The sequence below is a fragment of the Staurois parvus genome, unplaced genomic scaffold, assembly GCF_062004578.1.
Source record: "Staurois parvus isolate SC_StPar_1 unplaced genomic scaffold, SC_StPar_1.0 ptg000017l, whole genome shotgun sequence".
In the NCBI taxonomy this organism is placed as follows: domain Eukaryota; kingdom Metazoa; phylum Chordata; class Amphibia; order Anura; family Ranidae; genus Staurois; species Staurois parvus.
In genome coordinates this window covers 22,800,285-22,825,629 of record NW_028317813.1, presented here as the reverse complement: position 1 = coordinate 22,825,629, position 25,345 = coordinate 22,800,285, and the positions used below count along the sequence as shown (strand labels likewise).

Genomic DNA, 25,345 nt, shown 5'->3' with positions numbered 1-25,345 from the left:
GTCAGTCCCTCTGCTTTCCTATTAACCTTCCTAGCGGTCTGATTATGTCAATATTTCTGTGCTCAAAGTGGTACATTTTTTGGCATGGAAATATGTTGTTTTTATTATTGTAGGCCTGAAATTTTTAGGAATAACTCACTGAAATCTGTCCGAACAAGAGTCTAGTAAACATCCCGGGTATGATAAAATTTTAAACACAAAATCATAAATTATAATATAATAACTAATAATAAAAAATAATATAATAATAATAAATTGAATTCAATAATGTAATCAAACCAAAAACACTGAAATTTGAAATAGAGCGCCAAGTTCGCACATCACTGAGCTTAGTCACAAAATCGTTTTCAGTGTCTGATGACGAATTTCCCCACAAATCACTATCACTCAATTCTGCAAGTAGTTTTAATTTACTATCGCTGTTCTCTAGCTGGTCTATAACCGCTTTTGACCTAAAGGGATGCTTTTTGGACGCCATGGACATTTCTCAGTTTCCAGGCAGAAAGAACAGTAAAAATGTAGGCAGGGCACAGGACAAAGCACTAGGGACAAAATATATGTGAAATGGTTTGATACAGTAATGTTATACTATGTTATTTTAGTGTATTTAGTGAATGTCACTTTTTAACATTTTTGAATTTTCCTCCAGTTACATCCCGACGCTCGCAGGGAACGGAACCTGGAAGACAGATGCTGGCATTGGCCAGAGGAGATGGCCAGGAACGCTGCAAGGAGGACATCGTGGGAGCGCAGGACACAGTAAATGCTGGAGGGAATCCCTGAGCAATGCTGTAGGGTAATCCCAACTGTAGCTCGGGGTTACCACTTTTGGTACTGAAAGTTAACCCCGAGCTACACTCGGGAATACCGCCAGGGGGGTTAAAAAACGGACTACCCTAGGCATGAGAACTCAGTGTGATCAGTTCTCTAGCTGTGCTGGGAACTCAGTGTGCTGTCCTTCAATGAACAGACTTGTCCTGACACCCCCTGCCCAGCCTTACACAGCTTGTGGGTGATTCAACAGATTTCCTACTGGTTTGGATGAACATCACCGCAGATTTAACAGCAGTGAAATGGTGAGTGTGCACGTGACCAGGGCCGTGGATAAAGGGGTAAAACCAGTCACCTTGTACAGGGCCAAGGCCAGCAGGGGGCCCAGGCAGCTGGATGAATCGAATGTGAGAAGGAAGGGTGATTGGCACAGCAGGGGGGCACTGGAACCAATCCCCTATATGGCTCTCTCTGCAGCAGCTGAAAGCTGGCTTTTTCTCCTCAACCTCCCTCTGGCTTTCAGCTACTGCAGAGAGAGCCATACAGGGGATGAGTTCCAGTAATCGTCCCCCTGTCACACCCATCACCCTTCCTGTGCACCATACGTTTCCCCTTACTGCTTGGGCCACCCGTGTGCCCCCACACCCTGCCATCTTCTCTCCTCTGCTTCTCAATGGCAGCTGCAAGCACACAATAGGATCCTTCAGGATGGAGAATAGGGGAAGCATCTGGTAAATATGTCACATTTACCAATACCTTCCTTTCCTGCATGACTACAATGAGTGATCAGTACTGATCACTCACTGTGTTCAATTATAACTAAAGCATAGTAAACTGTTTTCTTTCGGGGGTGGGGGTTGTCAAGTTGGCTGTATGGGGCCCCGTGGTTTCTAACAGCAGCCCTGCATAGGCTACAGTATATGTGTATCAATTTTAATAAAAAGTATGGTTTACTATGTAATGTTTTCTCCAGGATCCAAATGTTTGCTGGCAAAGCCATTGCATACCAAAAACATGTTAAATGTACATACCATGTAGGAAAAAATCAAATCGAGGATGCACGGTTTTATTAAAGGAATTTACAAAAAAAAAACCCACATATTTGTGAAAAAGCTACAGTGAATCATACAAAGAGGTATATTGTTCATGTTCAAAAAGAAGGCCCAATATTTCATATGCTTGTATTTGGAACAGAATGCTGCCTTTTTTTCCTATGACAGCATAGCGTGCAAGGATTTTTTCACAGGTAGTTTTGAATGTTATTGTTCAGTAAGCCAATCACATTAATGTTGCTTTCGTTAGAAAAATGTTGACAGGACCATTCTTAAGTGTACCTTATCAGAACAGGAAAACTAGGAAAGATAATACACATTAAATAACAATGTATGTACCATCAATTATAGTTGTAGGTTCATGGATTACCATCTCTATGTGCACAGATATGAGGCCCACAATGCAAGAGTAACATAATAATTCATACTTGCTTTTGTTTATTTGCTTTAGAAAATCAGGGCCAGTATTTTTCTCCTATTTCCATTTTGGCTATTAGAAAATCCGTTTTAACATCAAAAGTTCCTAATAATGTTGTCCTATTCTGCACTATTCCCATGTCCCATCTATTTCTTGTTTAATTGTCAGAAATATGAAAGCAGATAGATCAAAAGATGTGTTTGCAAATAGCCTTAAGCTGGTAAGAAACGGAAAGGGAGATGTTTTTCATGAAAGCACTGATATCATCCGTGATCCTTACCCAATGCTGATACTGATGCATGTGCTATACTTTTTATCCTTAACTCTTCTCCCAAAAAGGATGAGAAGTATCTGAGCCCCTTTATAGGGAAATGCATAGCTCCCAACTGTCCCTGATTTCAAGGGACTGTCCCTCATTTGGAACAAAGTCCTTCTGTCCATCCTTCCTCCTCATTTGTCCCTCCTTTTGGTCTGATCTATATAGCGATATATAAAATGCATCATTTATCTATCAAAAAGTGTTTATCAGTGTTAAACCTTTCATCCAATTTCTAAATCGTTGCATTTGTAAATTTCAAAAGCCAATGTACTGTTACCCTAGGTCAGGGGTGGGCAAACTTTTTGACTTGAGGGCCGCAATGGGTTCATATATTGGACCCGGGGGCTGGACCAAGAGTAGATGAATGATGTGTATGTGTCATCCATAGTAAGTATAGTAATATTCCCCCATAGTAAGCATAGTAATTAATCCCCCATATAGTAATTCATCCCCCATAGTAATTCATCCCCCATAGTAATTCATCCCCCATATAGTAATTCATCCCCCATAGTAATTAATCCCCCATATAGTAATTCATCCCCCATAGTAATTCATCCCCCATAGTAATTAATCCCCCATATAGTAATTCATCCCCCATAGTAATTCACCCCCCATAGTAATTAATCCCCCATATAGTAATTAATCCCCCATATAGTAATTAATCCCCCATATAGTAATTCATCCCCCATAGTAATTCATCCCCCATATAGTAATTCATCCCCCATAGTAATTCATCCCCCATAGTAATTCATCCCCCATAGTAATTAATCCCCCATAGTAATTCATCCCCCATAGTAATTCATCCCCCATATAGTAATTCATCCCCCCTATAGTAATTCATCCCCCCTATAGTAATTCATCCCCCCTATAGTAATTCATTCCCCATATTAATTCATCCCTCATATAGTATTTCATCCCCCATAGTACTATTCCCCCCCAAGTAGTAAGCCAAGTCCCCCCCTGTGTCAATTCACTTACCTTTGCTCCGCGCGTTCCTCTCGCCGTGTTCCCGCGCCGTTCCGATCTTTAGGGCGGACTGTGAGAGGAGCCTAGCTCCTCTCACGTTCGTCACGCTGCCCCGCCTACACACATCTTGACAGCCATCCTGACAGTATCACGCTCCACGGGCCAGATTAAAAGGTCCGCCGGGCCATAGTTTGCCCATTGCTGCCCTAGGTTCACACCTAAGCGTTTTCTGCAGCACTTTGAAGAAACGCAGGACAGATTACAGTCCATTTAACATGATTTCATATGGGACAGGTTCATATCTATGCGTTTTCACCCGGTGCGTTTTTTGGAAAGGGTCAGGGACTTTTTTCAACGCAAAACGTTGCGTTTTTGGTTCTATGGACTTCAATGGGAACACTGCAGAAAAACATGTATTGTGTTTTTGGTGCATTTTGCATTTAAAATCTGCCTAGCAACAAGAATATTTTTTAAAAATGAAATAAATGCAAATAACGGCAAAAACGCAAAACGCAATGCAGAAATGCACCAAACTCAACCTATAAACTATTTTATACTTCTCTGTTAAGGGGGGGCCTGGCAGGATGTGTGTCCTATGCTTACGTACTTTTGCTGATAGGTGTCTCTCATTCCCATCTCAGCAAGTTGGGAGGTATGGCAATGTTCCAAAATGTGGTAAAAAATCTCCCTAAGCAATACTGAAATCCTCTGATTTTCAAAAGCTCTTAGTACCCTTTACATTATAACATCCCAATGCTTGAAATTGGAGGTACTGCTATATCTAGCTGGGTGCTCTAATTCTGAATTGTGAAAAATGAAGCGTCAGGTTTGTTGACATATTTGTTCTTAATCATTTAAATAATATTAACAAATGCGATTCAAACTGCCACAGATAAATTTAGTACAAAAAACCTAGCAATTTAGCATTATTCCAGTAATGAATTTTTCCTTTTTTTCAAAATACTTTGGTGTTTTTTTATAAATATTATCACACCAGATTCATACAGCTTTCACCCAGAATTCAAACATTTTCCAATCAAATCCGATTAGAAAAAGGTGTGACTCTTGAGTGAAAACTGTGTGGTCCTTGTGCGGAGACATTTACAAATAGACCCCTATGTTTAAAGGCCATTTCCAAGAACAAGCCCCAAATATGACCCATATATTCACCATGCCCCTTACCTATAAAGCTATTCTTATATTCTATTGTATCGTATCCTCTTATTGATCAGTACCATCATTTTAGCGACTCTAACTGCCAGCCAACCACCTGATGGCTTTTTATGTCTGCTTGCAAACTTTCCAGATATGAGATACTTACCATCTAGCAAATCTCTAATTTTATCCAGGTAGATCTCAAAATAAGAAACCTGGAAAAACAAGACAATAAAAAAACATGAATTACTTGGTCTCAGAATCTGGCGCAAAAAACTGCCAATTAAAACTTTTTAAATTGCATACCCTTAAAGACTTGAAATCAAGGCAACCAATGAAATAAAGGCAGTATTCGGCAAGCTACTAATGCTAAACAGAATATACAACAGTTTATCAGACTCTACTACCTTGAGAAGGTGTGCCATGAGGTGTGAAATCTGTGAGTTTATTAGACTTACACCAATAAAAGGACCAGCATAGTGAACACTAGGTGGCAACCCCATTGTGTATGGACTAAACACTGCAATTGTGCTAAAATCAGCCAGTTCACTTAATTTTCCTTCTGATTTCTTTGTAATCCATCAAACTGTGCAATGTGTAGGTTTACATGAGTGTCTGGTTGTTCACCCATGATACAATCTGATTGTACATTCTTTAAAGTTTAGATGATTTGATGACCTACATGACCTACCCTCAGATCAGTAGACGTTTATTCTACTTTTGATTTAAAATCAATCACAATAATATCAGTGTCAATCAGTGTGTGGCAGTCCCTGCTCGACAGACAGATATCATTTGATCAACTTCTGTCAAAGAGACAGGTTGGAAAATTATGCGCAATCAGCGGTCCTCTCCACTCTTGAGTAAATAAAGAAAATTAAGCCTGCTTGTCGCCCCTGATGAGTTTGTATGTTGTTGGGTGAAGCTACAGGGTGGCTGACCATTAGGAAGACAGAAGAGCCCATTAAAGACCAGCAGCTCCTTTAGGGGTTAGTACTAAATGTAAATAAGCTTATGTAAGATAATTGTATTTCTACTGATGACGAAGAAAATGTGTGATCAAACTATACAGCAAAAATCCACCTCTTTGTCTCTGCTGGCCCTTGGTGGAAGAAAGTGCTTAAAAAAATAATATGCAAACTCATAATGCGAACTGGCACCTTACCTTGATATGGAATTCTAGGTTTTCGTCCATGGAGTAGATGTGATTGAATATATCTCTGGCAATTCTTGGTATTATTCCCATCAGCTGCGGATCATGAAGCTTACCCTGAGAAAAAATTATAATAACTGCAGGTTTGAAAGGACACTTAATGTACTTATCAAACATTTTATGGTAATGTAAAACATATGCAGCTATGTCACAAAGCATCACTTACCCTGAAAAATAGGCAACAAGTGTCTTCATGCTGCCTCCGAATCCATACACAGTAGAGGGCCTATGCACCACAAACCCAGGCTGCTCTTTAATGCACAGCTTTCATGGTAGTTACACAAGTCTCCTCACATGTGCTAATACTGGCCCGCCACTGTACAGGGAGGAATGGGATGGGGACAGAGCTAGATACCATGAACACAGGTAAAGCATAAACGAATGGCCCAGGTTTGGATGCCTAGGAACTGCAAAGAGGAAAGGAGTCTACATGACGTGTTGGAGGTGCTTGCTATCCAAGGTAGATAAAGGTTTTAATGCTTTTACCCTATTGGTTGGCTTTAAAGCAATTGTGGATTTAGAATTGTACATTTCTATATGCACATTACTGTATTACTCTTACTATATTATTTATTCAGAACTTCAAATCCTTCAGTTTTTTTCTATTTGTATTCTAGTGCTATCTTCCCTGATTAACAACGATCCACTGAGGATTTATTTATTTCAGGTACTTATATAGCGCCATCAATTTACGCAGCGCTTTACATATATATTGTACATTCACATCAGTCCCTAACCCTCAAGGGGTGTACAATCTAAGGTCCCTAACTCACATTCATACATACACATACTAGGGACAATTTAGAGAGAAGCCAATTAACCTACCAGCATGTCTTTGGAATCTGGGAGGAAACCGGAGTACCCAGAGGAAACCCATGCAGGCACAGGGAGAACATGCCAACTCCAGGCAGGTGGTGCCGTGGTTGGGATTCAAAGCAATTGCCCCGTAGTCTTATCATATTTTACACATTCATTTAAAAAAAAAAAACCTTCTAAACAAGCAGTGTCTTGCTTTATGCCTTTTAATTCACTTTCTACTTTAATGATTGATCAGAGAATAATATTTAATAATTTATAACTGAAACTAATTATACTTCTTCAGCATGGTCATATAGTCAGTCTGGCTCCCTTTACCTCAAGCTTGGATCCCTGCTGTACAAGAGGAGAATCAAACCTCCACTTAGACTTCTAGTGCACTTTGTGGCACTAATGTGGCCTGAATTTATGGCCACTCTGCTAACTGCCATCCCCTTCTCCAATGAGACTGCTGTATATAGCATCTGAGGAACATTAGACAATTGAATGTCAGTTGAGAAGGCTTAGCCATGAAGTCTTGGAAAGTCATGCCCCAATAACAAAATGATAATCAATCAGTGGGGAGCAAAGAAAAGGCTTTTCTTGCTATTACAGGCAATAGAATGCATCTTGTACTGCTGCACTTAGATGAGAGGTTTACTTAAACAAAATTAAAATGGACTGCAGGTCACTTTAACAGGTCAGTGTGTCAAGATTGAGAACTTGGATATAGAAGTCCTTAAAGCGGAGTTCCAGCTGAAAAAAAAAACTCAGTAGCTACAAAAACTGTAGCCACTTACCTGGCCCCTGGTCCAGCGGTGTCCTCACCACCACTGATTTCACCAGTCATCTTCTCTCCCTGGCGCCGGCATCTTTAGTGTGGGTACCCGGCTGGGACAGCTTGCGGCTTCAAAGCCAGGTGCCCACTGCGCATGTGTGAGAAGCTCTGCGCTTTGTGAATGGCCCCGTAGTCTTCTGGGACCTGTCACATATCCCAGAAGACTACGAGGAGGGAGGACAACTTCCGCTTCCGATCGCCTAGGCGATCGCAGCAGAAGTGGGAGTGGGTACCTGTCAATTTCGGGTACCCGCTCCCCAAAGATGCCAATCCTTAATGGGGAGCGGGGGACAAAGCATTAAAGCAGAACTTCCCCTTTTGGGTGGAACTCTGCTTTAAGGATAAAATTTCATGTGATAATCAAAGGTGTCAGCAGTACTACCTGCAGGTGAAGTGTGGTACTTTTTGTATTGCCCTCTGACAATTTGCATAGAAGATAATAAAAATCCAAATTTTAGTTTAACCTTGATAACCATTTCAATAAACTCTGAAATCTTATATTTCCTCTCAATGCTTTGTATACATCCTATATTTACCTCCATGGTGTGGGTCTTCCCAGAGGCGGTCTGCCCGTAAGCAAAGATGGTTCCATTATAACCAGCCAGCACATCTGCAAGGAAGAAGGAGGCAGATCACTTAAGTGTATCCCTTTCATAAGCACAAATAGAGAAATGTTTACTTTGAGCAATTTTTATGCAGACAGTATGCAGCAGACCTTTTTTTTATGTTTAGGATGTAAAAAAAAATAGAATTAAGAAATATTTGCATCTTTATAGAAGTAGCAAATTAATATTATCTGGATAATACTATACAGATAAAACATTTTTTATCTCTATTCTGTAGAGTAATTAGCCCCAGATCTGCATTTTTTGCCCCCTTGCCCCAGAGCACCCCCCTATGTTAAGGGCATGTGGTTTAGTAAGGTTCAGGAGAGGAGGGGCGCTCGCTTGTTTCCCCCTTTCCTGACCTGACAGCCTGCATGCTCGGAAAAGGGTCTGGTATGGATATTCAGGGGGACCTCCACGCCATTGGTGGTTCCCCTCAAAATCCATACCAGACCTGAAGTGCTTGGTATGGATGGAAGGGGAAACCCCACGCCATTTTTTAAATTTTTTTTTAATTGCCGGTAATTCTCTCTTTTACATTCAGCTGTCAGTGGGGAACCCCACTGACAGCTGAAACATTAACGCATGGTTTTCATTTCTAAAATGTCGCATGATTTGATAAAATAACTCATGCAGTATTTTAGTAGCATTTTTTAGTGAATTCAAACTTTTTTGTTAAAAGCTGTGCGGTATCTTACCGCATACTCAGATGCGGTAAGATACCGCTTAGTGAATTGTGCCCAATATTCCCTTCCAGTTTAGTCTTGGAGAGCAGCCCTCAACCTTGGCTTTCTTAAAATTAAGTGTTTTTATCTTTCCAGTATGTGCTTGTTGCTTACTGCTATAAATGAAATCATGAAATCATGTTATGGTCACCGCTACCCAGATGTTCTTTTATATGAACATTAGTAATAAACTCTGCATGGTTTGAGATTACCATGGCCAGCAGAGCATCATTTTTAATTGGGGCTTCTTTGAATTGTACCATTAAATTGTCTTGTGATAAATTTAACCCCTGTAACTGTTCCAGCAGCACCATTACTCCAATCAGTTTCAGAGTAGTTAAAATCCTTCAGTATCATCACTGTCCCAGCTCTTTTTATCTGTGCAAGGAGCTGAGTCTCCACCTCCTCATTAACACTGGGTGGCCTATATCAAACTCCAATAATAGCTTTGAAGCATGCACACCCATATGCAGTTCCACCAATAATGCTACCGCACCATGACACTCTCCATCAAAAAGGTCCTCTTTCACACTCAATTTGAGAGCACTTACCACATAGAGAAAGACACCACCACCTTCTACCCTGTCTCTCAGAAAGAGAGCATAGCCAGGGATATTATCAGCCCAATCTTGTGAAGAATGAAGCCAAGATTTGGCAATTAAATCATAGTTCTCTTTATGCACCAAAGCTTACGTCTCACCTATTTTTCTAGGCAGACTTTGTCATTGGTGAACAAACACATTAATTTATTGTTGCATATTGCACTTGTGTTTTGCATATTTTATGCTAAAGTCCAACCCTGTGCTGCTGCATATATGTGTTGGGCAATCGTAAAGGGGTTAAACATGAAAATAACTTCCTTTCCTCTGACTCCTTCCCACCTTCCTTTAACACAACTGAAATAACAATCTGTTTAACCAAGTCTAAAGGATTTGGCAGAGCCTTGTGGCATGTCCATATATATGCACAAAATCATGCAAATACACTTATACAAGAAGAGAAGCGTGGCGTACCTAGCATGTGCGGGAGGTTCCTGGAATTTTGCACATGCATGGTCATGCTGTAAGGCTCTGCCAAGTCCTATAGATCTGACAGAGACCTGCACTGTGTTTGCACATGTGTGAGTTATATCTCCAAGATTACAGTGTCATTGCGGAGAAAGGAAGATCTTTGGGCTGAAAGGTGGGCAACCTTGGACTCCATGGACTAGAAGGTATGTTGTTTTTTTTTTTACATACAGGAACAATGTAAGGGACCAGAAATAAAATTTTAGGTAGCTTGGGTGAAGGTCGTCTTTAGTTTAGTCTTATAAATAATTACATAAATTACTTAATGAGGATGAAACAATTACCTTTAACAATTTGCATGGCACAGGCATGGTAGACTTGCTCCTGAGTCGTATTTGGAGGAAACACTCGGTCAAAAGCATATGGTTTTCCCTAGGACAGATAACATAAAACACAAATATAAGGTAAAAAAATTTAACAAAATTAAATTGTATCAGTATAGCAACAGCCAAAATAAATTGTTGTTTGTCTTTCAAAAACGACTGAAATGTAAGATTTTTGATCAAAGTTATACTACTTATGCAATTTTTTAAACTGCTTCATATAATCATATTATAAAATAATGTTGTGATATATAAGTGAGCAGTAATGAATATGTTTTAAAAATTACATTAATCCATATCTACAACCACTAGATAATTCAAGATTAGGAACCCTCAGTTCTTTTGCAGATTTTATGCAAACTATGAATACAAGTATAAAAGCATATAGATAGTTGGATCATGTTCTTAATGTCCATAACCTTCACTATTCAACCAAATTCTGACCATCTATAAAATCACATTATGCAGGCACTATCAAGTCACTAAATCTACAAATGTGCCAGTAACAGTTATACCGTACACAGTTTCAAAGACACATTTATACTGCACTGGTAGATTAGAATAAAACAGGTGCCCAGTCAGTATTCATTAAAAGTGTGGGGCCACTGAAATCAATTTTGATCACTGAAACATAACTAGCTCCATTTTACTATTTATGGTAACTCAGGAACTAGTTGGTCTTTGAACATCATATTATCTGTTTAAAACATATAATATATTAGACAGATATGCAATGATGACATATATTACTACAGACAAGAATTCTTATTAGTAAACATTTAAAGCCAAACTCCACTGAAGTGTTACTGCCCTTGTCATGTCGACGTGTTGTCATTGCAGATTTGAGCTTCCTGTACTGGTGAATCCCATTTCCTTTTTTTGTGGCATCAAAGACTTAAAAAAGGGACTGTCTCCCCTGTAAAGTCACGGAAAGTAATAAAAACTGATACAAGTTCAAGCCTTCCTCTTCTAGTTCAAAACTAAGAGGGAACATTTTTAACTGGATGTGAGCTAACCAACTGTAATAGTGGATCACTTGGTTAATTAAATGGACCAGCACACACCTCTTCCCAGCCAAATCAACCCACAGAGCCAATGCAGACTGTCAATGGAGAATGATAATATATTGTATGTATTACCGCTCTGTTATATAAGCTACTTATAGCTGCATTGATACGCACTAATATGCATTTTGTAAATTAAGTTATATGTAACGTGCATTAAAACCCATTATTCTATTACCATATAACATGATTTTCCAAAGATAACAGTATTTAAAGTGAAAAACCTGTGCAACATGCTTTATAAACTGACTTTTACAGACTAAATCCCTAAAAATGTAATATCATATAGCATGTGCGGTAAATGATGATTACATGTGTACAGTATACTAAGCTGTTGCCCAAAGTTCAGCAAGAGTCCTCTACATGGAAAGCCCATCCATACTAATACTATTTTGTCAGGGCTTATGTACTATCTGTGACCCCAAAGAAGATATTTCTATTTTCTGTCACCTTGCTAGAAAATTAAATCTGCCTTTTGGGGACATGGGTAGCCATAAAACCCAAAAGAAGTTCATTCTACTAGAAATATGCTTTTATTACTGCCTGTGTTCCTGTTAGCCGAATTTACCCTTACGTACTTTTATTTACTTACCCTCACCTGTTCTGTTTGATACTTTTAAGGGAGAGCAAGGCAACAGAGAACTATAACATTTTGACCAAGCTTTCATCCTTTCCCCTATAAAAAATAGCTTCATCTCTAACACAATTATTTGATTTTACGCTGTATCAGTATTTCTTGTTTTAAAAAATCCTTCTTATATGCAAAATAAAAAATGGCTCTTTTTAGTAGGACTGGCTGAAATGAATGCCTCGTGCTGCGTAATGTACTAATGGAAAAATCAATACCATAATTTTAAAATGCTTTCTCTTACAGCTAAAGGTAGCCACTGCAATGACTATTGGAGAATAGTAATGGAATGTTCTGATCCATGGAATTAATCTGAATGCCAATTTACAGAATCAAGAAGGGCTATAAGGTAACACTTGGTCTTAATTTTAATAGGGGGGGCTACTATTTTCTAAACCAGGGATGCATTTCCTATTTAACATTCCATTTATATAATTGTTCTTGTCTGAAGGACAAGTTCAAGATTACCATATCCATTACTACAATATAGGTTCAAAGATGTGTCTAATTGAGGGGCGGACTGACCATTTGGAAACTCGGGCACTGCCCGAGGGCCCGGGGTCAGTAGGGGGCCCCATGAGATGCCCCTGGTACCTTTTTCATAGGCTTTTTTGAGTTTGGGCAAGGACACAGGGACCCCATGATCCCCTATTGCCCGGGGGCCCCATGAGTTGTCAGTCTGCCCCTGGTCTAATTACTAGTTTGAATGAATACTCACAGTAAAAGGCTACAGGATCTCGAATGATTCCAAAATGTAGGAAATGTTCCTAAATATTGTGCATATAGATTTGTTCTGGTGGTCTTGGTTCTTTGTGTGCCATATACACTGGTCTTAGTTCTAGCTACATACAAAAGAAAGCTCTATTTGTGTGAAAAAAAATGAAATACATTTAATTTGCATGCATTACTGCATAACCACACAGTTGGTAGTTCAAGTAGACCAGTGCTGAATAGCAAAAATATGACCTGGTCATGAAGGGGGTAATACATTCCGGAGCAGAAGTGGTAAACTATAATTGTTTGGAGCTACGTTTCTTTAACTTTTTCAAGTAATATGTTTTCCTTAATTGTTTAGTTTTTTTCAGCTTCACTATACTCAGTGGAACAATGATCTGTTGTTTTTTTTTTGGTCTGATCAGTATTTCCTAGGCTTGGTGATTGATTGCTCATGACTGGATGCAGCTTCCAGAAAATAGAGCAAGGAGGGTCAATTACTCAGTTATTAATATTTATCAAACCTCAGCCAATCCCTGGGAGTGGGCACTCAGAAGGTGGCTGAGAGGGATGAAAAATATTTGGGAGGTCTTTCTAATTCTCCTGGGGCTGCTGCCCTTGGGAGGAAGCTAGTATGAGAAAAGAGTTGCAGTTTTGGGCCTCAACAGGTGATGGGCTGAAGGTCTGGAGAAGATTGCTGAAGGATTTCTTGCTGGAGGGTACAGTCCTGGAGTTCTATCTGGAGAAGGTTTTTTTTCTTATCTCCCTCACTGAAGGGTGTCACATTGAAGCTGAGTATCAGTCAGCTCCCAGTACATTGTAAGACCTGGTTTTAGGACAGTGCATTAAGGTAAAAAACCTTCTGCATACAGCTCCTCCCTCAACCCCCCTTATACTTACCTGAGCCCAAACTCAATGCAGCTATGTTCATTAGAGCAGCGGCTCTCTTGGGTCTCTCCCTCCTCATTGGCTCAGAGACAGCAGCAAGAGCATGTACAAGTGCTCCCATAGCAAGGGGCTTGATATTAGGCACTCAACAGGGAGAGGAGCCAGGAGCGCCAGCAGGGTACCTGAGAACAAGAGGATCGGGGCTGCTCTGTACAAACCTCTCTGTATTTGCACTAACACAGCTACAATCACCTTAAAATGATTGTAAATGCTAATTTTAATTAAAATAAAAAATGGTTATTGCACACAGCAGGCAAAGATAACATGTTTATTATTTTAATAAAAAAAATAGTTTTTACAATCACTTTAAGGTTATGCAAATTGCAACAACACAGTTGAGTAATACTTTTTTTCCTGAAAATGTAACTTTGTGCCAGTAAAAAAGTATCATGGACAGTACTCAGTTCAGACACTGGAATACTACTAAAGTGTGAAATAGTTAGCAAAAAATTACAGTTAAGTCTGATTGATTGGATAGTTTTTCTTTTTCATATACTCCTCTATTATTAGGGTATTATCTTTTTATAGGGTCAGTTCATTCTAACTACATATAGAGAGATTGATATTGCCAAAGGAGCCTGCAAACTTTAATGGAATACAAAAAAAACACTTTAAATTAGCAAGATATATCTATTACTAGAGGGTCTATTAACAGCGTAATGAAGTAAGATGTAAAGTGTGGGAAGGTAGTCTGTATGATCACAGGTCAGCAAGAAACAGAAATGCAAACAACTCAGAAGACCATAATATAGATTATCTCTAGCTAAACCCATATACTTTACCAAAAGCTAAAAAGACATTACTCCACCAGCTAATATTCACTAAATTATTCATCTATCCTTCTGGCTTAACACACAATTACAGCCAACAGTTCAGTCCTGGATGCTCCAGGCCATCATGAATCAAGGTGCCATAAAGCAACACTTTCCAAAATAACTTGAGATAATCTGCAGAACCCTGACTTTGCTCCAGAGTTTATTGTAATGTTTGGTGTGTTTAAAATTGATTTGCAGTCAAGTAGAAAATGTTATGTAATGGAGCTATACTAACATTTTTTCTGAAATTGTAATTCCCCTCTTGAGGAATGTTTTCATTATTTTTTCACACATCTGCATTTTTGGCTATAAAATTACTTTAAAACCCCTAGACCACAATATATTTTCTGAAATGAATGGCCTTGTAAAGTAAAAATATTGTTACAATTTTTTTATGTCACACAATATTTGCTCAACTGTTTATCAAATGCATATTTTCAGGAAAACATTCAATTCCAATGAACTTTAGTACAAACAAACACAATAAAATACAAAATGTTTGCCAAATTATCAAGGGCTTGCGTCGAGTATATAGATGCCAAACATGTCAAGTCTTAAAATTGTATATGCCCCTGATATCATGGAAAATGGTGGTACCTAAAATTCTCCACAAGCACCGCTTTGAATCTCAATATCTGTATAGAGCTCACCATGAATTATGGTCCTAGAATTACTATGATACCTCACATGTGTGGTGCAATTGCAGTCTGTGTGAGTGTTTTCATTTGTGGATATGTGCAGGGTGACAGGGTTCCGTTTAATTTTTTTTAAATGAAATTTTACTATAATTTTATGGGGGTTTTTTTAAATTTATTTTTATTGCTTTCACAAGCCCCCTATGTGATAGCATTCGGCATGTGACTCTTTATGGAGACATCAGGGGTCTGGATCACTTTTACATGACAGCCAGCTGAAAAACAAACAGTACCAAGCTCATGGCTGCTACTACAGTCATGAGCTTGTTTTAAACCCTTCACTCTCTGACCTACTTAGCATATCCAAAGAAGTGAAGTAGTTAAAGTGACATTAAATGATATCCTTATTAATATATATATATAATATATATATAACTTTTTTTTTTCTTGGTTGAACTGGATGGACTTTTGTCTTTTTTCAGTCAGACTAACTATGTAACTATGTATTCTCTAAACCAGGGGTACTGAATTCAATTTCGTTCCAGTTGGTAACATTTTCTTTCTGCAGAGGTCCAAATCTCATTTTTCTTCTTTGACCCAGGTCCTTCACATCACAGCCCCCTTTACCTTGGTGTGCTCAGTCCCCCCTTTCCCATCACGGCCCCTCTTAAATCACAGTCACCCTTCACATTAGTGTCCTCATTCCCCCCTTTCCCATGACATCCCCCCTTACATCACAACCCCCTTTCACATCAGAGCCCCCCAACATTACAGCCCCTGCCCACATCACATTCCCTCCTTACATCACAGTCCCCCTTGCAATTACAACCCCCCACATCACAGCCCCCCCCCACTGACATCACAGCCCCTTCAATCACAGCCACCCCTCACAACACAACCCGTCCATCTCCCATCACAGCCTGCTCATCTCACAGCTCCCTTTCTCACATCACACCCCCCCTTATCACAGCTGTCCATATCACAGCTCCCTCTTCTCACATCACAGCCCCCCCCCCCCATATCACATCACAGCCGTCCATATCACAGCTCCAACTCTCACATCACAGCTCCCCCCATATCACATCACAGCCCCCTAATATCACATCACAAACCACAACTCCCCCTCTCACATCACAGCCCCCACATATCAGCCCTCCATATCACAGCTCCCACTTTCACATCACAGCCCCCCATATAACATCACAGCCCCCCATATCACAGTTCCCCCTCTCACATCACAGCCCCCCAGTATTACAGCTTCCCCTTTTCATATCACGGCTCCCCTCTCTCACAGCCCACCCTATTTTACATCTCTCCCTTAACAATAATATCTTAACTCTGGCAGGAGGAATGGCAGGGTGGACTTCTTTTCAGAATATACTTGCCTGCCACCGCTGCTGAACTCACTGCAGGGAAGAGGGTGGAAGGCAAGGAAGGTCTGCACTTGTTAATATGAAAGGTTGGGCAGTTCTCACTCCCCCTGTAGATCTGCAGTATCTCCCACCTCCTTCCCTGCTGTGGGTTCAGCGGCAGCTGGTGAGTACATTCAGAGTCAATCCTGCCATTCCTCCCGCCCTCTACAGCGCTGTGATTTTTTTATTACCTGCAGCGGCAGGAGAAGAGGACTCCACTCAGGCTACTAAGTGGTGCAGCTGCAGTTCAGACAGGACTGTCACTCGGTCTGTGTCTGGAGCGAGGTCTGCCATTTAGTGATGCCTGCTCTAAACAATAATCCATACCCATCTACTACTTAATGGCCCTGTAATCTATTTTTCATTAAATAATTTCTTACTCTGTTTTTCTGCCTCCTTGTAACCTTCTCCTCCTCGAGCTCCTGAGCCTCTCCTTTTCGCTCTTAGTGGTTTGTTTTTTTTTCGGAATAAGCAGTATGCGTTAGTTGTGGTCATGTGCACTGTTCTATGCAGACTACAAATAGTTACATAGTCCCTTGCTCATTTTGGGAGCCGGCAAGAGATGATGGCTACTTTCCTGCCTACAGTGGGACCATGCAGAAGGCACAGAGCTACCCTCTATCAGGAAATTGTATCACAGCAGCAAAAAAAAGAATTTTGAAATATGGAGGAATAAAAGGTACTTTTTTGAGTTAAAAATACATGCATACACATGCCTTACACAACATCCCCCTACTACCCTGCTGTCAATAGTCGAGACTGCAGATGATCTCAGATATGTAGGTTCCTAGAACCATTTTCAGAATTGTGCAAAGCTTGAAGAAGTGATCTAATGCAGTCCACAAGCTTGCATCTTTAATAGCTTAGGGTAGCCATTAAAGGGTATCACTTAAACTCCAAACTTACTTCAAATAGAAAGCCTTGGAATTCCATAGCTGCCAACTGCCTCTCATTTGGTAGGGTAGTCCCTTTTGTGGAAACAAATCCCTCTCTGCTCTTTAGTTGTTGCTCCTTTTGGTCTGATAAATAGGCCTTTATAAAAAATATATATATTTAATATCAAAGGTGTTTGCTACAACACCAAGTGAGTGAAAAAAAAACAAAAAAACATTTGCAGGTTTAATATGGGGCTGCATCAGCCATCACCACATCATGCACATGATTTTTAGTTTATTTAATGCTACAGAAGACTGAAGAAATACTAGAGGAAATGATGATCAGAGACTGAGCACATGCAGAGAGTGACTAGAGACATTTTACATGAGACTAGTAGAGTTCATCCCTTTACAAATGAATCATTCCTATTCTGCTGTAGACTGCTGGGGTTCAAAAGACACACAAGAGCAGTAAGTTGGGCATCAAGGGTTTAAAGAAACATCTTTAGGTGTTAATTGTGTGTATGTATATGTATAGTGTATGTATATGTATATATATATATATATATATATATATATATATATATATATACTGTATATATATACACACACACAAGGGGTGTTCAAGCCAAACCGGGACTTTTAAATTTACAGGTATAAAAAGGGATGCTAGCATGGGGGCCCTCCACGTAATAAGAGGCAAGTGTGTCCTATTACTGATAGGTGGCACACATGTTGCGAGCCAGTCCAGAGACCAATAATTAAGATGGCAGACAACAATGTTAGTGCGTGCATGGAACGACGTGTGGTGATGACAAGAGTGACGGTGAACGAAGGTGTAAAACCCGTGGATATCTACAGAAAACTTCAAGCACAGAATGCCTGATCCTGAATAATCTACGCATACCCTGATGTGAAATTGCACAAGACATAACTCTTTCTGTGGGTACGGTGAACACAATGATGATGAAGCGAAGCAGTCTGTCCTAGGATGGTTCAGGTGTGCTGAGAAATCTTTCTGTGCTGAAGCTTTCCAAGCATTAGTTAAATGCTGGGTTAAGTGTATAAGTGTAGCAGGGGGGTTTGTTGAAAAATAAATTCAGTTTCCACTCCTTGAAATTTGTTCTTCTATTATAAAAACTCAAAAGTCCTGGTTTGACTTGAACGCCCCTCGCATATATATATATATATATATATATATATATATGCACATGAAATTTAATGGAATCCCAGTCTTAGTCCGTAGGGCTCAATGCTGAGTTGGCCCACCCTTTGCAGCTTTAACAGCGTCAACTCTTCTGGGAAGGCTGTTCACAAGGTTTAGGAGTGTGTCTAATGTTTGACCAATGTTTGACCATTCTTCCAGAAGCACATTTGTGAGGTCAGGCACTGATGTGAGGCAAGAGGGCCTGGCTTGCAGTTTCTGCTCAGATTCATCCCAATGGTGTTCTGTCGGGTTGCAGTCAGGACTCTGTGTAGGCCAGTCAAGTTCCTCCACCCCAAACTTGCTCACCCATGTCCTTATGGACCTTGCTTTGTGCACTGGTGCACAGTCATGTTGGAACAGGAAGGGGCCATCCCCAAACTGTTCCCACAATGTTGAGAGCATGTAATTGTCCAAAATGTCTTGGTATGCTGACGACTTAAGAGTTCCCTTCACTGGATCTAATGGGCCAAGCCTAACCCCTGAAAAGCAACCCCACACCATAATCCCCCCTCCACCAAACTGTACACTTGGCACAATGCAGTGAGGCAAGTATCATTCTCCTGGCAACCGCCAAACCCAGACACGTCCATCAGATTGCCAGAGAAGCGTGATTTCTCACTCTAGAGAACTCGTTTCCACTGCTCTAGAATCCAGTGGTGGTGTGCTTTACACCACTGCATCTGATGCTTTGCATTGCACTTGGTGATGTAAAGCTTGGATGCAGCTGCTCGGCCACGGAAATCCATTCCTTGACGCTCTCTAAGCACTGTTGTGCTAATCTGAAGGCCACACACAATTTGGAAGTCTTTAGCTATTGACTCTGCAGACAGGTGGCAACTTCTGCACACTGTGCGCTTCAGCATGCACTGACCTCACTCTGTCATTTTAAGTGGCCTACCACTTTGTGGCTGAGTTGCTGTTGCTCCCAGTTGCTTCCACTTTGTTATAATACCACTAACAGTTGACTGTGGAATATTTAGTAGCAAGGAAATTTCACGGATGGACTTATTGCACAAGTGGCAACCTATCACGGCACCACGCTTGAATTCACAGAGCGCCTGAGATTGACCCATTCTTTCACAAATGTTTGTAGAAGCAGTCTGCATGCCTAGATGTTTGATTTTGTACACCTGTGGCTATGGGGGTGATTGGAACACCTGAATCCAATGCTTTGGAGGGGTGTCCCAATACTTTTGGCAATATAGTGTGTATACACACACATACATTTTTATAAATATATTTTAAAAATATTTATTTGCCCTCTCTTGATTTTCTCTGCTACTGCACATTTTTTGACAATGAGTAAATACACCTCAGTATTCTAAATACGTGGAACCCCCTAAAAGAAAGTAACACTTTCTCCTTAGAAAGTTAATCAATGATATAAGCCTTTCCTTCACCTAACTCACCCAAACCAACAAATTACTACCCAACCCCCTAACAAATATTATAAATCTCCCAAATCAGTAAAATAAATAAATACAATCAAATATAAATAAATGTCCAAATATATAAAAAAAAATATAAAAAAGTCCAAAACAAAAGTCCACTAAAACCATATACAGTCAGGTCCATAAATATTGGGACATCGACACAATTCTAACATTTTTGGCTCTATACACCACCACAATGGATTTGAAATGAAACGAGCAAGATGTGCTTTAACTGCAGACTGTCAGCTTTAATTTGAGGGTATTTACATTCAAATCAGGTGAACGGTGTAGGAATCACAACAGTTTGCATATGTGCCTCCCACTTATTAAGGGACCAAAAGTAATGGGACAATTGGCTTCTCAGCCATTCCATGGCCAGGTGTGTTATTTCCTCATTATCCCAATTACAATGAGCACATAAAAGGTCCAGAGTTCATTTCAAGTGTGCTATTTGCATTTGGAATCTGTTGCTGTCAACTCTCAAGATGAGATCCAAAGAGCTGTCACTATCAGTGAAGCAAGCCATCATTAGGCTCAAAAAACAAAACAAACCCATCAGAGAGATAGCAAAAACATTAGGCGTGGCCAAAACAACTGTTTGGAACATTTTTAAAAAGAAGGAACGCACCGGTGAGCTCAGCAACACCAAAAGACCCAGAAGACCACGGAAAACAACTGTGGTGGAAGACCGAAGAATTCTTTCCCTGGTGAAGAAAACACCCTTCACAACAGTTGGCCAGATCAAGAACACTCTCCAGGAGGTAGGTGTATGTGTGTCAAAGTCAATAATCAAGAGAAGACTTCACCAGAATGAATACAGAAGGTTCACCACAAGATGTAAACCATTGGTGAGCCTCAAAAACAGGAAGGCCAGATTAGAGTTTGCCAAACGACATCTAAAAAAGCCTTCAAAGTTCTGGAACAACATCCTATGGACAGATGAGACCAAGATCAACTTGTACCAGAGTGATGGGAAGAGAGAGTATGGAGAAGGAAAGGAACTGCTCATGATCCTAAGCATACCACCTCATCAGTGAAGCATGGTGGGGGTAGTGTCATGGCGTGGGCATGTATGGCTGCCAATGGAACTGGTTCTCTTGTATTTATTGATGATGTGACTGCTGACAAAAGCAGCAGGATGAATTCTGAAGTGTTTCGGGCAATATTATCTGCTCATATTCAGCCAAATGCTTCAGAACTCATTGGACGCCGCTTCACAGTGCAGATGGACAATGACCCAAAGCATACTGCAAAAGCAACCAAAGAGTTTTTTAAGGGAAAGAAGTGGAATGTTATGCAATGGCCAAGTCAATCACCTGACCTGAATCCGATTGAGCATGCATTTCACTTGCTGAAGATGAAACTGAAGGGAAAATGCCCCAAGAACAAGCAGGAACTGAAGACAGTTGCAGTAGAGGCCTGGCATTTGATTTTTGATTATTATTCTGTCCCATTACTTTTGGTTCCTTAATAAGTGGGAGGCACATATGCAAACTGTTGTAATTCCTACACCGTTCACCTGATTTGGATGTAAATACCCTCAAATTAAAGCTGACAGTCTGCAGTTAAAGCACATCTTGTTCGTTTCATTTCAAATTCATTGTGGTGGTGTATAGGGCCAAAAATAATAGAATTGTGTCGATGTCCCAATATTTATGGACCTGACTGTAAATCCAGTAGGTTGAATTCCAATTCCTATTTCAATCCTCGTGATACCTCAAAAAAAAGGAATACTAATATAGTGTATTACCTTCTAAATAATACTTTAACAGTGTATAATTACAATCAATAAATGAGTGCACCAAAACAAAACCTATACAACTGTGAATATCATGTGCATCATGCGATCAGTGAAAATATATAAAATAAAAAAATATATATATCCAAAAATTATATAAATACAACGATCATCAACTACCTTAAATACATGAAACAAATATGATGTATAAGTGAAAACTCCAATTCTTTTTTGACACTGAATATTTTCAGAGCTTAAAACAAAAACTCATATCCTATAGTGTGTCCCCACACTTCAGGCATTGTTCAGGACATCATTGTATGGCCCTTTGTTTAGCTCCACACACAATGTAAATCATATTTTCTGTTTTCCATATGGCAGGATTTTTTTTCTGTCTCATACAGATTTCCAAGGGACTAATTTAGCTGAAGGTCTTGCTTGGTTTCGCAGCACAGTGAAAAATAAACACAGCTGCCATTCTGTTTGGCACCATAAACTATACTGTGGCCAATTATAGTGCCACTCACTTCCTTTTCTGTTCCCAACCTACACTGGTATTATATGCTTTGTAGTAGGTGGCTTTTACCTGCCTGAGGACCCATCTGCCTTTCTGATCTCCAGGGCTAAAGGGAAAATTAGATTTTGTTTAAGAAATGTTAAACTACATAAAGAGAACTGTCAGCTGCACCAAGCGACAGAGGAAACAGCTAAATATTGCACAGAACACAGTGGTCTGCTTGGGGAGTGTCATTTGCATATTGCTGATTACATATCCTCAGGGTGTGGTTGCTATATTTCTTTGCCTTGCTTACATTAATGGAGCTGATGAGATTCTCTCTTCCTGGAGGCTGTAGCTGGCTGTGCTGGAAATCAGCACCCGCAGTTGTCCAAATCACGAAATCTCCTTTCACTCTCCGCAGGGACTCGACTACCCTGACACTCTATTAGGGTCAGCAATAACCAGCTACACAGGCTGACTGTGAACACACTTGCTGCAAATTATGTACAAAGTGAAAACGGGAAGGCTAAAATTAGAATATACACAGGAGAGAGCATTTTATAGTTGACTAAAGTCAATATAAAAGTCACGCTAGCGGCAGCAATGCTTTTTATCTGTGTTTTGCACATATAGTTATCTATCTTCTCTGTCAGTAATTATTTTCTACTCAAAAAAAATCTAACCAAAGATTTATGTAATAAAAAGATAAGACAGGTAATGAAAGTGTATGAAGTCAATACAAAAGCCTCCAGTCTAGCAGGATCTCCGTTTGGTATTTTTATTATGCTTTACAGCTGTATCAGTTCTGCATGTTACAAATGACTGCAGTTGTACTATCTGCAAATAAAGGGAGTTTATGGGTGGAGCTAGGGTAGTGGTGGTGGTGGTAGAGGAGGAAGGTCACTGTTGCATTTTACTGCATTATGTGTAATGGCTGGTGTCCAGAGCCCAAATAAGCAGGAGTTTATGTGAAACAGTCCTAATATCCTGTCCTAAAGTGACAACATTATATATTACTTTCAAAAGGTGCATCATCAAAAACCAAAGCAGACATAGGACAAAATGTCCCCCCAGAAAAAAAACAGTGCATAACCTATTTTAGCTAGTTGCAAATTTTTATTGTTACTTTTATTATTAATACATGTATACAGGGGTGGACTGACAACTCATGGTGCCCCCCGGGCAATAGGGGATCATGGGGCCCCTGTGTCCTTGCCCAAACTCAAAAAAGCCTAGGAAAAAGGTACCAGGGGCATCTCATGGGCCCCCCTACTGACCCCGGGCCCTCGGGCAGTGCCCGAGTTTCCAAATGGTCAGTCCGTCCCTGTATGTATATATATATATATATATATATATATATATATATATATAGCTCCAAGGGTAGCCACAACACTCTATGTCTGAAGTAAATGCCAAGGTGCTCACCCACAAAGAAATCTATAACTAGTTTAGAGGCACTCACAGAGCACATGAGGCTCAGTCCTATTATTCTCAAAAACCAATCTTGAGAAAGCTGGACTGAGCTTCACTGAAATGTTTAAATAAAAACACTGCTGTTTTTGATCTTCGTCCTCTGCAAGACCCATGAGTGACTCTAATATATATATATATATATATATATATATATATACAGTAGATATACAGTATATGCTAAATTACCACAAAGGGTGGACAATCTTGTAATGTGTAATAAGAGTAGGAGTTTAATCATTACACTTGATGCATAATTGGCCATTATTAGCTTTCACTTACTTTTTACTTACTACACATATTTTTACTTCCCGTATTCATTTGTGATTTCTGTGTGTTCCCTGAAAGTTTTCTTTAAAGGGAAATGATAATTTTTTATGTATTTCATTTTCAAATTTTTTAAAGTTTTCTAACCTATATATTAATAAGCCTTAAAGTTCTAAAGGCTGAAGGTTTTTACCTGCTTGCAGTATATGCATACAGGTAAAAAAAACCTTTAGCATACAGGCCCCCCCCCCCCGCTCACCTGGGCCCGATCCAGCGATGTGCACAAAAGCATCGGCTCTCCTGAGTATCTCCCTCTTAATTGGCTCAGACACAGCAGATGGAGCCAATGGTTCCAGCTGCTGTCAGTCACAGCCAGTGAGCAGAGAGCGGGGGGCGGATACTTATGGACACAAACAGCTTGACTCAGGAATGAGCTTGCTATAGTAGCACTTGGCAGGAGGAGGGACCAGGAGCACCAGCAGGGATCCGAGGAGAGGAGGATTGGGGCTGTTCTGTGCAAAACCATTGCACAGAGCAGGTAAGTATAACATGTTGGTTGTTTTTTTTCCCTAATTGTACCCTACAATCACTTTCATTTTATAGTAAACAATTATTGTGGGCTGGAGACAACAAGATAACAATGCATATCATGCTGGGCTTTCTAGTAAGAAAGCAAACATTGTTTAATGCTTGGAATTATCCTGCATATATTGTATGTCACTAAGCCAAGTGGTTCCATCTCTGCTAGAAGATAGGGTGGGGTTCTGTCCTTCCTGTGTGACTCATTCTGCAGTGCATGTAACCTGATCTCTCTTCTATTTAGGTCCATTGTATAACACATATATAGAATAAGCTGCAACTTGAAAACATGATATATTTGTAGTAGTTTAGTGTAGCATAGTGTAGTATTTCATCTTTGCCTGAATAAAATGTACTGAATGTAACAAATCAATAAAGCACACTGTATTACACCATAAATTTCCTTTATAAAGCAGGATAGAAGCAGGACTTTGGATCATCTCCCAACACAACATTACATTACATTTATTATTTTTTACTATATATGCCCTAATTTACATTTATTTTTTTCATGCAGATCAAACTGGCCCGGAACTGTGATGGGGACACTTGATGTAATGGGGCACTGTAATGAAGACAACTGTGGAACTGTGATGGGGTAACATGATGTGGGGGAGAACTCTTATAGTGACACCCAATGTAATGGGACACCTGATGTAGGGAGGCGCTCTGATGGGAACACCTGGCATTAGGGGGCATACTGACAGTAAATATTGCTGAGATGCTTTTTAAATTGTATATTGCCTATGTTTTGATAGACATAAAATGACTATATACATACGAGGATCTAAGCACAAACGTAAAATTGGGACCT

General features: G+C 39.9%; 1 protein-coding gene across 3 annotated transcripts in view; it reads right to left on the bottom strand.

Annotated features, from left to right (window-relative positions):
• The window catches only part of KIF5A (kinesin family member 5A), a 209,377-nt gene that overhangs the window by 107,674 nt on the left and 76,358 nt on the right, over positions 1-25,345 (bottom strand). For all 3 annotated transcript variants that reach the window (XM_089681366.1, XM_089681375.1, XM_089681383.1), the window contains exons 2-5: positions 10,209-10,296; positions 8,064-8,137; positions 5,847-5,951; positions 4,848-4,896 (exon numbers count right to left, since the gene is read on the bottom strand). In XM_089681366.1, the coding sequence (XP_089537492.1) occupies positions 4,848-4,896; positions 5,847-5,951; positions 8,064-8,137; positions 10,209-10,296 (316 nt within the window). The remainder of the gene's footprint in view (positions 1-4,847; positions 4,897-5,846; positions 5,952-8,063; positions 8,138-10,208; positions 10,297-25,345) is intronic.